At 42.0% G+C, this 14348-nt stretch overlaps 1 protein-coding gene across 1 annotated transcript; it reads right to left on the bottom strand.

The window, feature by feature from the left end:
* Positions 1–8824: 8824 nt before the first annotated feature.
* LOC147419423 (uncharacterized) lies at positions 8825–10915 on the bottom strand. Its single transcript, XM_086505604.1, has 3 exons — positions 10648–10915; positions 10054–10555; positions 8825–9664 (listed from the first exon to the last, which is right to left on the bottom strand). The coding sequence occupies exons 1-3, from the start codon at positions 10781–10783 to the stop codon at positions 9136–9138; spliced, it is 1167 nt and encodes a 388-aa protein (XP_086361730.1). The 5' UTR covers positions 10784–10915; the 3' UTR covers positions 8825–9135.
* Positions 10916–14348: the final 3433 nt, after the last annotated feature.

The following is a 14348-nucleotide window of genomic DNA, read 5'->3' as shown; positions in this document are numbered from 1 at the left end:
CAAGAGAATTAGAGGGAGAGAGAAAACTTGACACTCCATTGGGGACTAGAAGATGGGCTGGTCCCCCCCCCCCATAAAGAGAATATCTTTATTACTAAGGGAGAATCTTTACAAGCACAGGAACGGAGCATACGCCGGTCCTCTATTCTTTCTTCTGTTCTGTTCTGGCTACTGACTGAGAAAGTGTTTCCACTTTCTTTCTGCTTAGGGGATTTCCCCTCTTCTGCGAGACTGGTTGGAAGCTCTCGAAAAGAGAGTCTATCTTCTAAAACAGCTCATCGGAAACTCTCACAGAGGAGAGTCCATCTTTCGTTATGTGTTGCCTTCATGCTCATTCATTCATGCATCAAACACAAAAGAGAAACAAGCAAAATGCACACGCACATGCTTGCTGTAATTTTTTGCACATAACCTGAAATTCTTACCTGTGCACACCCCTACGCCGAAACAGAGGTCTTCTTCGCGATGGAATCGCGCCAAACTTGATGTAGACTTAGGATAAGGAGAGAGAAGAGAATTTCTATGGCTGATCTGCTGAAAACATCCCTAATCGAGGTGATTAGGGACTGAAAACAAAGAATTATAGCAGCCACACTCTGCTAAGAGAGCATCTACGGCAGCTTCTCGCGATGAAACTTCACCAAAAGGTGTCTATGACTGTGAGATCCCTTGTTCTTGACAATGGGAGCACAAAGCTACCACATATGTCGCAAGGGGCTGCTCTCAAGCTTCAATGGAGGGCTCCACCGCGTAGAGCATGCTCACATTTGGGGGGGTAGGTGCACTGCCAGCCCTGAAAATGAGGGAGGGTGGGCTTCTAAATAGCCATCAGGGAGAGGGGGCGCTAGGAAGAGAGAGAGGGTGAGAGTGAGAGTGAGAGAGAGTTAGTTTGCATTGGTAAGTGTGCCACTTGGCACACTTACTTTAAAAACTTAAAAACCATTCAACTTTTGACTTTAAAAACTTCTAGCTCATTAATTAAAAATGTGCAACTAACTAACAAATGCTACCAATGATTCTTTTATGAGAACACCAAAGGTCTGCCGGTGCAATGCCGCACTGGCACTGCACTGCCTTTACCTGTTCACACTTGTCCGGCCGCTTGCCCGGGCACGGACCGTTAAATTTAATTTAACGAAACTTACCCTAAGGCTTTATTAGCTTTATTAGCCTTAGGGTCACTGTTCTAAGGACCCCATCTCATTCATGTGCTTGTACTGATGCGCATATTTTTCCTGAGGCTACTGCTTACCCCTTTGTGAAGACCCGATTTCCCAATCACTAGGGCTTCAGGGTAATTTTTGCTAAGGCCCCTCTGAGGTGTTGTGGCCCGTATTTAGGCTCACCTAAGGCCTTAGAACTGCTAGGTCTATTCTAGTGTACACACAACTAATTAGATTATTCTGTTCTCGTAAATAAATTAATAATTTACAAAGTCTGACTTAGTTACATCCCTCTTGGTTCTAAACACTTGACCTCAACTGTAGAGCGTCAACATAACTGTGCAAGATGTCAGGGTAGTCCTTAAGATCGGACTCAGTCATCCACTTTGCATCTAAAGGAGTGTAATTCTTAAACTTGACTAAATACTTTCGATATAGACTCCCCGACTTGAGGTGTCTCTCCGGGTGGTGTATTATCTGTTCAGGTTGAAGGATTTCCTCAGTCTCTTCGACTTCTGGAGGATCTTCTTGTATGGGCCCCACTGGAGGAGGTCCAACATATGGTCGGAGGAGACTGACATGAAAAGCATTGTGGATGCGCCAGTTAGAAGGAAAATCCAATCTGAAAGTCACATCATTGACTTTATCTGTAATTTTGAAAGGGCCGTAAAATCTATGGGAAAGTTTGACAACTTTCCCTTTGCCGACCCGCTTTTTCAATCTAGCTTTCTCAAACCGAAGCAGGACATATTGTCCTTTTTCAAGATTGACATTCCTTCTGTGCTTGTCTTCTTTTCTCTTCTGTTGCTCTTGAGTACGAAGAATCGCTTGCTTTACTTGTTGATGGGCAATATCAATATTGCGCACAAATTCATCTGCGGCGAAGATGTTTTCTTTGGTCACCATAATAGGAAGTAAGAGTGGCTTCCCATAAATAATTTCGAAAGGGGCTTTACCAGTTGAGGAATGTATGGTATTATTATACGCAAACTCAACTATTGGTAAGTATTGTTCCCATTCGGATTGTCGTTCCGAAACATAGCACTTGAGGAGATCTAAACAGTGGCATTAGCGATTTCGCTTTGACCATTCGTTTGAGGATGATAAGCTGATGAAAAATCAAGCTTAGTTCCCAAGTTTTCGAACAATGCCTGCCAAAATAGACTAGTCATGCGGGGATCTCTGTCACTCACAATAGTCTTTGGCAATCCATGGTGTTTAAAAATCTGAGCTAGAAATATTCTAGCCATGTGATCAGCTTTGATCGTCTTCTTTACTGGAAGAAAATGGGCTTGCTTACTGAATCTGTCTACTATAGTCCAAATTGCATCATTTCCATTCTTGGATCGAGGAAGATCCGTAATAAAATCCATGGCAATACTTTCCCATGGCGTGTTAGGCACAGGGAGCGGCTGAAGCTTGCCATAAACTTTATGTCTGTCATATTTTACCTTTTGGCAGACTAAACACTCACGTACATGTTTTTCAATGTCCGCACGGAGTGTTGGCCAAAATAAATACCTTTCGAGAGCACTAGTGGTGGAAGCAATTCCCCGATGCCCGACATAAGGAGAATTATGTGCTTCATCCATCACCTTTTGTCGTAAGGGCTGAGCTATGCATATTGCTTGTTGACGATAGAGTGTATTATCCCTGATAGAATAAGGTGGCTTTGAGTGACCAGCTTGAAGATCTGCCCAAATTGTGGCGAAGTCTGGATCTTGAGGATACATCTCGCTGAGAGATTCTAGTTCCTCATGATAAATTGTTGTTAGTGCATTGATCTTTGGACGCCTGGAGAGAGAATCTGCAACTGCATTCTTTGTTCCAGAAGTGTGTAAAATCTGAAAATGAAACATTGAAAGAAAGTTGGCCCATCTCATCTGCTTTTCTGATAACTTTCTCTGTGTGAGAAAGTAGCGAAGACTTTGATGATCTGTCTTGATAATAAAATCAGCTCCTAATAGATAGTGTTTCCAAATGGAAAGAGCATATATTACTGCCATTAGCACTTTTTCATATATGGAGGCATGCAACTCTGCATCTTTAAGGCGCTGACTTTCATAGGCTATCGCGTGACCCTCTTGGTTCAAAACTGCTCCTACACAATCTCTAGATGCATCGCAGTATACCTCGAAAGGTTTGCGAAGATAAGGGACGGTGAGAATAGGTCCGTGACTGAGTAGATACTTAAGCTTTTCGAAATCTTGTTTTTGTCCAGACCCCCAATGGAATGGAATCCGCTTCTTTGTCAGGTCATGGAGGGGACCTGCTATCGCAGCAAAAGCTCGAACGAAACGCTGATAATAAGAACATAGGCCAAGGAAACTTCGTACATCATGTACTGTAGTTGGCGTAGGCCATTCTACAACTGCTTGAATCTTATCAGGGTCCATTCTCACCTGGTTGTGAGATACTATATGGCCCAAATAGTGGATTTCTTTTAGAAAGAACTCACTCTTCTTAGCATTCACAAATAATTTGTGTTTACGTAATTCTTCAAACACTAAGGCGACATGCTTATAGTGTTCGTCTTCTGTCTCTGAGAAGATTAAGACGTCATCAAAGAAAACGCCTGTAAAGCTTCTGTATGAGTGGAAGATTCTATCCATCATTCTGTTGAATGTAGCTGGTGCATTAGTGAGCCCAAAAGGCATCACTAGAAATTCATACAACCCGAAGGTTGTTCTAAATGAAGTCTTATGCACATCCTGAGGAGCTATGCGGATTTGATGATAACCGCTCTTCAAGTCTATACGACTAAAGACACTGGCTCCTTGTAACTTATCAAGAATGTCGTCAATCCGAGGGATTGAAAATCGATTCTTGATTGTGATCTTGTTTAGAGATCTATAGTCTATGCACATGCGGAATGTGCCATCCTTTTTCTGTACTAGCAAGACAGGTGAACAATATGGAGAAGTACTAGGCCTTATTAAGCCCTTCTCCAAAAGTTCGTTAATCTGCTTGATAATTTCCTCTTGCTGCATTAGACTAACTCGATAAGGGGGCTGATTTGGAGGAGAACTTCCTGGGATCAAATCAATTGTATGATCCTCAGGTCGTGAAGGTGGGAGTTCATTTCGAAGTTCATCTGCAAAACAATCTTTATATCTTTCTATTAACTTAAGTCTTTTTTTCTCTAAAGAGGAAGAAAGTTGTGAAACAGACACATCTCTCTCTCTTGCAAAAATCAAGTACGCTGAAACACACTTTTTCATTTCTTTCTTGATGGCAATGTGATTGGCGATAGGAATACGCCAATCACCTGCATCTGCAAGTACAAGATACTCCTTTCCTTTATGAGCAAAAGATAAGGTTTTCTGAACATAGTCAAGAATGGGATGCATCTTGTAGTGCCAAGGCATTCCCAAGATAACATCGCATCCTTCAAGTGAATCTAGTAAGAAAGACTCTTGATCCTTGTAGTCGTCGACCTTTAGATTCAACTTCCCTATGATTGGAGTAGAGTTTGAGTTCTGCCCTTTGAAAGCAGATTGCGCTTGAATAGAGACTCCAAAACGATTGGGCTGCAAGTTCGGGTCGTCAGCTAGCTTGGTAGAGATGAAGTTGTCTGTACTACCAGGGTCAAACAAAATAAGAGCCCGCTGATTGTTGATACTACCCCATGCTTTGAGAAGAGCTCTTTCTTTTCCATCCTTGGTTGTATTTCCCTATACATCTGGGACTACATTGGAAGAGGGTGGTTGTGGAGGTTTGGTTGGACAGTCACCCTTCATATGACCAACTTGTTCGCACTTGAAGCATCTTCCTTCACTAATGTAGGTTCGCAACTCAACAGGAGAGAGATATCTCCCTTTCTTGGGCTGATTTGGCTTTGCTTCTGCTTCGGAGGCGGTTCTTTTCTTCTTTTGAGAAGAAGTAGAAGAGGTAGGTTGCTCATGGAGAGCTTTCTGCTTGGCATGGTAAGTGCTTTGCTCCATCTTCCTGGGAGTACCCTTGTCATGTATTCCATCAGCTATGCGGGCTGATTCCATAAGTATCTGCAAGTTACCTCGAGGGTAAAGCTTCATAGCCTTTTGCAAGGCTTCATGCAAACCTTCTTCAAACTTGCGCATCTTCTACGAATCGTCAATCTTCTTAAAAGGAGTGACTTTCAAGAGAACGTCCCAAAACCTATCCACATAGCGTGGAACAGTTTCGTTCTCTGACTGTGAAAGTCGATCCCATTCTTTCTTTACCTCTTCCTCATAGTCTGGAGGAAGAAACTGTGCGTAGAACTCCTTCTTGAAGGCAGTCCAATCTTGGGGTTTGCGATCTTCCAGGATAAGGGTTAACCACCAATTGCTGGCGGTGCCTTTCAGGTACAAACTGACATGGCGAAGCTTGGATCTTTCCTTGAAATTCCTTTCTGCAAATGCAACTTCAAATTGGCGGATGAAAGCCAAAGCTTTGTCATTATCACGCCGTCCATTGTAGGTGTTGAATTTCACATCTTTATCTCCCAACTTGAATGTTTTCTGCCTATGGTGTTTCTTCTTATGGTGCTACTTCTTTCTATGCTTAGACTCCTTGTGGACAGGAGTCCTTTCCCTTGAATGCACTTCTTGCTACGACCGATCGTCGAGAAACATGTCTTCCGGAGCAACTATGTCATCCAGATCCTTCATGGAAGAGAACTAAGGGGAATCAGGGGGATCCTGCTCTTGAACTTTTGGATTAAACCGCACATGACGTTCTGGAGGTTTCTTCTGCCTCTCGTGCATGCGGGAGGTTCCAATCAAAGGATCTTTCCTTCGTTGTGGCGCCTTTGGGTTCTGCGGGATTTCTCCCGATCCCATCGGCATTTTCTCCTTCCCTTTTTCAAGAGTATGGAGAATCTTTTGGACTTCTGGATGGGAGAGATCTTTCTGCAACTCTTCCACCTGCTGTTGAAGGAGAGAGAACTCTATCTCGCATCCTCCCATTTCTGCAGTCTGCCAAGAGTCGTCAATCCCTTCAAGAAGAGAGAGAGGACCTTGCTCTGATACCACTGTCACAAAAAAATACGGAAGTGTAAACTGACGTTTAATTGCACTTCAAATACTCAAGAGAATTAGAGGGAGAGAGAAAACTTGACACTCCATTGGGGACTAGAAGATGGGCTGGTCCCCCCCCATAAAGAGAATATCTTTATTACTAAGGGAGAATCTTTACAAGCAAAGGAACGGAGCATACGCCCGTCCTCTATTCTTTCTTCTGTTCTGTTCTGGCTACTGACTGAGAAAGTGTTTCCACTTTCTTTCTGCTTAGGGGATTTCCCCTCTTCTGCGAAACTGGTTGGAAGCTCTCGAAAAGAGAGTCTATCTTCCAAAACAGCTCATCGGAAGCTCTCACAGAGGAGAGTCCATCTTCCGTTATGTGTTGCCTTCATGCTCATTCATTCATGCATCAAACACAAAAGAGAAACAAGCAAAATACACACGCACATGCTTTCTGTAATTTTTTGTACATAACCTGAAATTCTTACCTGTGCACACCCCTACGCCGAAACAGAGGTCTTCTTCGCGATGGAATCGCGCCAAACTTGATGTAGACTTACGATAAGGACAGAGAAGAGAATTTCTATGGCTGATCTGCTAAAAACAGCCCTAATCGAGGTGATTAGGGACTGAAAACAAAGAATTACAGCAGCCGCACTCTGCTAAGAGAGCGTCTACGGCAGCTTCTCGCAATGAAACTTCACCAGAAGGTGTCTATGACTGTGAGATCCCTTGTTCTTGACAATGGGAGCACAAGGCTACCACATATGTTGCAAGGGGCTGCTCTCAAGCTTCAATGGAGGGCTCCACCGCGTAGAGCACGCTCACATTTGGGGGGGTAGGTGCACTGCCAGCCCTGAAAATGGGGGAGGGGGGGCTCTTAAATAGCCATCAGGGAGAGGGGGCGCTAGGAAGAGAGAGAGGGTGAGAGTGAGAGTGAGAGTGAGTTAGTTTGCATTGGTAAGTGTGCCACTTGGCACACTTACTTTAAAAACTTAAAAACCATTCAACTTTTGACTTTAAAAACTTCTAGCTCATTAATTAAAAATGTGCAACTAACTAACAAATGCTACCAATGATTCTTTTATGAGAACACCAAAGGTCTGCCGGCGCAATGCCGCACTGACACTGCACCGCCTTTACCTGTTCACACTTGTCCGACCGCCTGCCCGGGCACGGACCATTAAATTTAATTTAACGAAACTTACCCTAAGGCTTTATTAGCTTTGTTAGCCTTAGGGTCACTGTTCTAAGGACCCCATCTCATTCATGTGCTTGTACTGACGCGCGTATTTTTCCTGAGCTTAAAATCTGAGGCTACTGCTTATCCCTTTGTGAAGACCCGATTTCCCAATCACTAGGGCTTCAGGGTAATTTCTGCTAAGGCCGCTCTGAGGTGTTGTGGCCCGCATTTAGGCTCACCTGAGGCCTTAGAACTGCTAGGTCTATTCTGGTGTACACACAACTAATTAGATGATTCTGTTCTCGTAAATAAATTAATAATTTACAAAGTCTGACTTAGTTACATCGGATATCCTATTTTGGTGATTTAGGGCATCAAAGTTCACCACCTTGATTGATGATTGAGATTGCGCCCAACCCATGATGGATATTCCCAATGGTAGATCCTCCATGAAGGGTGCACCGTCCAACACTCCATGCATAGAGTTTGAAAGACCATTTCTAAGCCACAGAAAAGAAAAGGCCACAAACCTACAAAGCACCAAAGATTGTTGACTATAGATCTAATGTGATGCGTTCATTTATAAAACCTAAAAGATACACACCATCATATGGCATTTATCATCCAAGGGACTCCTTAGAGCCGCTTGTACTTCAATCCAAAACAATACTTGAGGTCTAAATCTCATAGATGAGCAAGATTCATGTTTGCCTGAAGGCTACCAAGTATTTTCAATCATTATGCATGCCCAAAGCAAGCATTCGTTTTGTGCTCAACAACCATATGACTAGTCTCATAATATAGACTAAAAGGAACAATCTTTGTAGGAGATTAAAAGAAAGGGTGTACTCCTTGTTGATTTTTAAGTGTGGTAGATTGGTTAGCCCTGTTCTCTCTTGAGGAATGGGTCTTGAGTTCAAGACTTGTTCGATAGATTTGTCACCTCTCTTGGAGTTTTTCTTTCGACGTTAAAATTTCTCTTTTACCTCTTCTTCAAGGGCAAGAAATGAAGACTCTCTATGCAATGGACTCATCACTTTCATACAGTGTGCCAAATTATAGGTGCACAACTATGTTAGTCTCTTCTTTGAGCATCTATTTTCTTTGAAGTGAGGGTATCCAATGTCCCTGTTGTGTGCTTCAATCATAGCTCAGTGATGGTGCTCTTGACAAATACATATTTTCCTTTATGGAGGATCGGAGTAGAGGACAATAGTGACAATGTTACAATCTTATCACAACTCACAAATGCATCCTTCTCATTAAACAAATGGGCAAGATCTGTTTATGTAACACTTGGGGTTAATCCACTTTCAATTTTTAGCACCCCATTTAGTTAGAAGATGACACTTGCGCGCATTGAATGTCCCATATTTACCCCTATATATGGGACCATTCTTTGTAAAATGTACCTTTCTCCCCCTTGTTATAAACCTTATCCCTTACACTCATATGTTACCATATGAGAACATTAAATGAATCCCTGAGCTCGAGTCTTCAAATAATGTATCCTTAATCGAATTATCCTTGTAAAACAAATACTGCATTTTACAGAGTTGACAATGAATGAACCAGTTAAGGATTCATTGGTCTTAAAAGAGAGAAAAAAACACTAAAAACCAAGGCAACCATGTTATACATGGATCTGTGGGTGGCAACACAAGTGAGAGTGGGTATTGTTCATGCTAGCTAAACCAAAGGGGAGCTAGGAGTGCTTCCTTTGCACAGGAAATCCTCTTTCTACATTATCTTTAAGGAGGGCCCAATTGCGGCTAAGCCAAACTAGAAATCACTATTTAATATGCTCCTAGTGACGAAACGGTGGAAGGGATATCATGTGGGGGCGATGATGCGAGAAGGCAGCTAGAGCTTTCTTCACTGATTGTCTGTAGGATTTACAATGATGATCATTGAAGCTAGGGATGTGAAGACTTCGGCAGCGCCCTCCGCTCTTGAGAGTTATGGTGCCTTCTCTTGTGGGGTCCTCAATCAGATATATGCACCCATCTACATGCTTGTACCTGGTGAACACCTTGCAGATCCCGTCGAAGATCGGGACTCCTGGAACCAAATCTCCTTTGTTCACCACCCGATAGCTTTTTCCCTTGGTCACCACATTGTTGTTGAAATCTTTGGCAAATGCTCTGTTTCCCACACGGGGCGAGCCGATTGTCACACACCATATCTCTGCCTTTGGATATGCCACATATCGGCACCATTGTGCACACAATGTAGCCAATGCGCCACCCAGGCTGTGACCGATGCATATCACACGTCTCACAAGAGGCGTTTGCGCTCCCAGTCCTTCGGCTACCAGGCGTAAATTCTCATCAGGCCTACAAAGAGAGAGGTGGTGGTGGTAAGACAGTTACATAAGAAGATTTAGAAATTTTCTCATGTAGGAAAACAGAGTCTTTTTCAGTGTTTTCCATACAATGCATAACGTCATGAGCTTCTGCTCGAGAGGCACCGCATACCTAGCTAGGTAGGATTGGGAGCAGGGGACCACCGGCCCTCGTCCCCTGTCCCCAATCATACCTAGCTAGGTATGCGGTGCCTCCCTCACAGAAGCTCATGACGTTGAGGCAAGTCATTGTTGTGAGAATTTGTCCAAAACTTCTTGTGTTACTACAAAGAGAGAGGTGGTGGTGGTGGTGGTGGGGTAAATTCTTGGAGCAAGCTAAGGCACCTACAACATAAGAAGAATATATAGTATTTTATTTACCTGGCAGTCTTTGTGACATCTCTGAATGCAATCTGGAAGCCTTGATGAGCCCTAATGGATGGGGCAACACGGTAGGCGACATCATCACAAGCGTTGTAAAGCTCCACAGGGACTTGAGCCTTGAGCAAGTCTGTCATGACATCCCCCAACAGGGACTGCAAGTCTTGAATTCTGCACTCGGTGCCGCGGAATGCGAAGGCCAGGGACCCATCCTCTAGCACACACACATGAACCTCAGTGTCTGTTGTGATGTCTCTCTCCGGGACCAGAAGGGTGGGATGCCGCAAGTCCTTCACTAGCTTGCTCTTTGTCACAAACGGGAACTTCTTGTCCATGTCCTTGTCCTTATACGCATACATCGCCATTTTCAGGAAGGGCTCAATGTCTGCCAGTTCCTTGTGATGGCCTTCAATGTCAACCCCCTCCACTTTAACTTCGTCGTTGTCGCGGTCAGAATCGCTGCTGCTGCTCGCGGCCCCAATATCGACCAAGCACTCATGACCTGCATTAACCAACAGCCATATCCCATTACATCAAAGCTTACTAAGCTCCCATCAGATCAATGCCTACTAAGGTTCCATGCCCATAGCTTACTGTCTGTGTATTTCTGGTGAATATGGTCAATGACATCTCCCACGACGTCAACGGCGGTGGCGGCAGCGACACGAAGGACACCCTCGACTTTCTCATCGATCTTCAAGGTCTTGCCCATCTTGCGCAGCAAAGCCATGGCGGAGTGAAGCAGCCGCAGCTGGTAAATAGGGCAGGCTAGGCAGTGAGCAAGATGGCAGTAGCACCCACACAGTATATAGACTTCGGTGACTAGGACGACGCATACGAATGGGTCAACTTGCACAACATGCAGTTTTGCCTTAGCTCAGCTACTTGACCCTTGGTTATCCTTTATATTTTTTTAACACTCAACTTGCTTGCGAAGGACTCATTGCAGGTACTTCAGGCCTTACTTTTTGGCTTTCTTTAAAAAAACCCTTAGAGTTGTGTTAAGGCCTTACTTTTTGGCTTTCTTAAAAAAAAACCCTTAGTGCTCACTGTTGTGTTAAGGCGAGTGAGACTCTTTCGTTTCACATCGTGACATGATAGAGATTTACCTTTCATTTCAAGTCTTGACATGGCTTTACTTTTCTTTTCAACCTTTAGTTCATGAGTAACAAGATCTCATATAAAAGTCACCATAGGGATTGAACTCGGGTGTGTGCGTCAAGCATTTCAAGAAGAGTTGTGTTAACAGGCCATGCAATAACGGATGTTAATGAACTGCACCTCGCCATATTAAAAAAAGCATGCACAAGGTTTGCTCCAGTGACTTCGAGGCTTACTCCAACGACTTTGAAAATTGCACGTCTATGCTCACGAGGCTTGCTCCAACGACTTAGAAAACTCCTGTGAATTGTGATGCCTCGCTCTCGCCTTTGCCTGCCAGCCCCTGTCTCAAACTAGTTTTCACACCCTGCTATCACGTGCACCTGTTTATTGAAGGCATCCTCAATAGATTTCTCTCTTTATATCATTAAAATCTAGCCATGATACCGACTTTTCTTGAATTCTATTATTGGTGTGTGGAAGGCCATAGGGTTCATTGTGCAAGGTTGTTGCAACACTGAGGCCGTTGGATTCTTTGGCTGGATGAGTGCCACATGCCAAGGGTCTTTGTAAAATAACTTTGTTGTCCCTTTTGTTTCGTTAAATCACCTTCTTTGAGAGAGAAGTGTCCCTAAGGGATTCAAAAGTCTTGAGAATAGAAAGCTAATACTTTGGAATAGAAAGCTATGCTGCAAAGGAGCATTTACTTTGTCTGCATTTACTTTGTCTGCATGCTTCAAAATGACTTATAGAGATCAAAACATTAAACAAAATATTCACATGAGTTTGATCTTATGATGCAGTCTTCGAGAAAGTATTTTTGTCTGAGAGGCAAGTTTCCTCCTTATACAAATATAAAATAAAAATACTAGTAGAAATTTTTAAATTTGCAAAATATGCAAACTATTTTCTAGTATATTTTATCGGGTTTTTTCTTCTTTGCAACCGGCTAATCTCGATTTTCAATTGGCTTAAGCCTAAGCTCAGACACACCTTTCTCAAACAGTGAGGTATTGATAAACCATTCTCTCATTTGACAATTTGAGAAAAAAATTCACTTCACTAAATTGTTTGATTATTTTCTATATTTGAAAGCATTAAAATATTATTGTGTTTTGATTTTTAATGTGTCTTTTTATTTTACTTCCTTTTTGTTTTATTTTGTTTCAAATAAATATTGATGTGTAATGTGCACCATTTACCTTATTATTGGGGCCCCTTCATCATATATAAGCTATTTGCAAGTAGTAGATACCGACTAGAAGAAAATAAAAAGTTGGCTTGATTGAAACTTACCTTAAATGTTATTTAAATTTTATAATATTAAATGGATATTTTTATTTCACATGTATATGAACAATATAATTTTATATTAAAACAATACAACTGCAACACTGATTAAGACCTACTTTAGATAAATTTTTCCTCCCCCCTTACCTTCAACAGGCCATCGTGAGTCCTCACCTTGTTTTAAAATGCTTAAGTGGAGCATAAATTTTAGTAAATTTTACACACACACACACACACTTTTTTTGCATTCTATTGTTTTAGAATGCTAAAGTGAAGCTTCACTTTGCATAATTCTAATAAATTCTATACACATACATATATATTAATTAATTGTTTTTATTTCACCTTTCATTTCACAACTTCACATGGCTTTACATATTTCTTGCATTTTATAGCTTGAATCCAGTCGGTGTTAACGTTCAAGAAAGTCTCTTTTATTAAACGGCTGCTGATCGAGTTTCTTCCTCACAAAGAAGAAAATCAGAAATGCTAGAAGAAATTTTGAGATTTGCAAAAATTTTGGACGACTTCTCACATATTTCATCGGTTTTTCTTCTGTTTACCATGGTTTGCAGTTAGCTAGTCTCGATTTTCAATCGGCTTAAGACTAAGCTAAGGCAATCCTTCCCCAAACACTAATACCAGTCTAATTCAACCTAACAATTTTATCACTTTTTTATTGTTTTTGAAAGCCTTCATGACCCTTTCACTTGTTGTTTTCTTGTCAACTCTTCAAGCAAGATGCATAAGAGTGCATTCGCTTGCTACTGTAGTAGCATTTTTAGTGATGACATTGATTTTGGTTGCTGCTCATAACTGCGATGAAAGTTGCGAGACAGGCAAGAGAGAGAAGGCAAAATCGAGGAGAGAGAGAGTGGCACAGTTAGCCCAACTTTGCCAAAAATGGTAGAGTTGGGATTACACAGGCTTCATTTGTGCTACGAGACAAAGAAAGATGACGCTAGTTGAACGATGCCGCTGCTTGCATATGAATCCTACCTTACAAGTTGCAAGGAGAAGGAGAGCTTTAGAGTCTAAGAGTGCTTCCACATAATATGGCCTTCTAAGGCCTGGTTCAGACAAGCACGACAACAACTAAGGCGCTTTTTCCTACCTCCGATCGTGGTGTTCACATAGGATGGCATCCTGAAACATATTGATAATGGCAGGAATTGCAACAATCAATTCCGAACAACGTAGTTGATTCGCTATTGGCTATAGGTCTGATGCCTTATGTTTGAACCTATGTTTTCACGTTTTGTGCTAAAAACGTGCCCAGTAGTGTGTGTCTTCCGAAGGGGGGGGGCTCGCCCAAGAGATGGTGGATTCGAAGAGAAACGACTTCTATTTTATCCAATGATTGCGCACCATGCAAGCAACACACACCTTTCTTCCTCCCTGTCACACGAGCCCATCTGAACCCAGCCTAAATAAAGAGGAACTTCATCATCTTTATTTACGTCTCCATAGTTGAGATGAGCTAGCTATGCATACATCATATGACGTGCTGCAGAGTTGTACACTCCACTAGAAAGACTCGTTATCTATACTCTTTATAATGCAGCTTAAAATTTTCAAGGAAGGAGAGGGTGTCCACATGTCACTCCCTAGTTCATTTCAAAAAACACCTTACAAAACATCTCATTTAAAATGCAAAAGTGAAGGGTAAGATTGTCATTTCAGGGTAAGATTGTAAGAAATGACAGCTTTGCACAGAATGTAAGAACTTACAAGCCTTTTCAAATGTAAAGTCAAAAGACTTTCTATTCTACATAAAATAAATTTTAAAGTTTGATTGCACTTAACAAAAAGGGGATAACTTTAAAAGAGGTTTTGTTACTTAATGCAAATTTACTTTTTGAAGATATAACAAAAAAGGAAGAATTTTAGTGAATTCTCTCTCT

Source organism: Adiantum capillus-veneris, chromosome 29, assembly GCF_014529385.1.
Source record: "Adiantum capillus-veneris isolate H3 chromosome 29, ASM1452938v2, whole genome shotgun sequence".
Taxonomy (NCBI): domain Eukaryota; kingdom Viridiplantae; phylum Streptophyta; class Polypodiopsida; order Polypodiales; family Pteridaceae; genus Adiantum; species Adiantum capillus-veneris.
The sequence above is the reverse complement of the archived record's forward strand: the minus strand, read 5'-3'. Positions and strand labels throughout refer to the sequence as shown.